Here is a 2,500-nt window from a genome sequence, read left to right on the forward strand (position 1 = left end):
GCTGGAAGACAATACAAATGTGTATAAACTACATTAATGGCAATATAATCAGAGTGATTCTGGGGTACCATGCGACGATTTAATTCTAAATGAATGAACGAGAGAGTGAAATAGAGATAGATAGATAGATAGATAGATAGATAGATAGATAGAGAGAGAGAGAGAGGGAGAGAGAGCGAGAGAGACAGAGAGAGATTAATAGATGGATAGACACACACATATATGTATATATATATATATATATATATATATATATATATATATACATATACATATATAATATATATAATACATATATATATGTATATATATATATATATATATATATATATATATATATATATATATATATGATACACACACCCACACACACACACCCACACACACACACCCACACACACACACACACACACACACACACACACACACACGCATATATATATATATATATATATATATATATATATATATATATATATATATATATATATATTATATATATTAACATAAAGACAGAGAAAGAGTGAACGTGAGTGAGTAAGAAAAAAGAGAAAACAACGCCATTACCATATGCTCTAACTAGCACCATATCTCCACCATCACCATACCTCGAACAAACTTACCAGCGATGCCCTCGAAAGATAAAACCCGACGAGACACCACGATGACGAGCGGGCAATCCATTCATCCCCACTTCAGTTATCCCCACACAAGTCATCACCAGCTCAATCCTCCCCAAATCAGTCACCACCATCTCAGTCATCCCTACCCCAGTCGTCCCCATCCCAGTCATCCCCATCCCAGTCATCCCCATCCCAGTCGTCCCCATCCCAGTCATCCCCATCCCAGTCATCCCCATCCCAGTCATCCCCACCCCAGTCGTCCCCATCCCAGTCATCCCCATCCCAGTCATCCCCACCTCAGTCATCCCCACCCCAGTCATCCCTAACCCAATCATCCCCAACCCAATCATCCCCAACCCAGTCATTCCCACCCAGTCATCCCCACCCCAGTCATCCCCAACCCAGTCATCCCCATCCCAGTCATCCCCACCCCAGTCATCCCCACCCCAATCATCCCCAACTCAGTCATCCCCACCAAGTCATCCCCACCCAGTCATCCCTACCTCAGTCACCCCCACACCAGTCATCCACATCTCAGTCATCCCCACCTCAGTCATCCCCAACCCAGTCATCCCCACCCTAGTCATTCCCACCCAGTCATCCCCACCATATTCATCCCCTCCCCAGTCATCCCCACCTCAGTCACCCTCACCCCAGTCATTCCCACCTCAGTCATCCCCATCCCAGTCATCCCCACCTCAGTCATCTCCAACCCAGTAATCCCCCCCAATCATCCCCAACCCAGTCATCCCCACCCCATTCATCCCCACCCCAATCATCCCCAACCCAGTCATTCCCACCTAGTCATCCCCAACCCAGTCATCCCCACCCAGTCATCCCTACCTCAGTCATCCCCATCCCAATCATCCTCACCCCAGTCATCCCCAACCCAATCATCCCCACCCCAGTCATCCCCAACCCAATCATCCCCACCCCAGTCATCCCCATCCCAATCATCCCCAACCCAGTCATTCCCACCCAGTCATCCCCACCCCAGTCATCCCCAACCCAGTCATCCCCACCCCAGTCATCCCCACCCCAGTCATCCCCAACCCAATCATCCCCACCCCATTCATCCCCATCCCAATCATCCCCACCCAGTCATCCCCACCCCAGTCATCCCCACCCCAGTCATCCCCAACCCAGTCATCCCCACCCCAGTCATCCCCACCCCAGTCATCCCCAACCCAGTCATCCCCACCCCGGTCATCCCCACCCCAGTCATCCCCACCCCAGTCATCCCCAACCCAGTCATCCCCACCCCAGTCATCCCCAACCCAGTCATCCCCACCCCAGTCATCCCTACCCCAGTCATCCCCAACCCAGTCATCCCCACCCCGGTCATCCCCAACCCAGTCATCCCCACCCCAGTCATCCCCACCCCAGTCATCCCCAACCCAATCATCCCCACCCCAGTCATCCCCATCCCAATCATCCCCACCCAGTCATTCCCACCCAGTCATCCCCACCCAGTCATCCCTACCTCAGTCATCCCCACCCAGTCATTCCCACCCAGTCATCCCTACCTCAGTCACCCCCACACCAGTCATCCACATCTTAGTCATCCCTACCCCAGTCATCCCCAACCCAGCCATCCCCACCTCATTCACCCCCATCCCAATCATCCCCACCCCAGTCATCCCCATCCCAATCATCCCCACCTCAGTCATCCCCAACCCAATCATCCCCAACCCAGTCATCCCCATCCCAATCATCTCCAACCCAGTCATCCCCATCCCAATCATCCCCACCCCGGTCATCCCCATCCCAATCATCCCCACCTCAGTCATCCCCAACCCAATCATCCCCAACCCAGTCATCCCCATCCCAATCATCTCCAACCCAGTCATCCCCATCCCAATCATCCCCACCCCGGT

At 51.7% G+C, this 2,500-nt stretch overlaps 1 protein-coding gene across 1 annotated transcript in view; it reads left to right on the forward strand.

Annotated features, from left to right (window-relative positions):
* The window catches only part of LOC125027858 (proline-rich extensin-like protein EPR1), a 6,548-nt gene that overhangs the window by 3,885 nt on the left and 163 nt on the right, over positions 1-2,500 (forward strand). Inside the window, exons 2-3 of the mRNA XM_047616990.1 lie at positions 745-1,339; positions 1,592-2,500. The exon at positions 1,592-2,500 is cut by the window's right edge and continues 163 nt beyond it. Coding sequence (XP_047472946.1) covers positions 745-1,339; positions 1,592-2,500 — 1,504 coding nt within the window. The remainder of the gene's footprint in view (positions 1-744; positions 1,340-1,591) is intronic.

This window comes from Penaeus chinensis, chromosome 8 (assembly GCF_019202785.1).
Source record: "Penaeus chinensis breed Huanghai No. 1 chromosome 8, ASM1920278v2, whole genome shotgun sequence".
Lineage (NCBI taxonomy): Eukaryota > Metazoa > Arthropoda > Malacostraca > Decapoda > Penaeidae > Penaeus > Penaeus chinensis.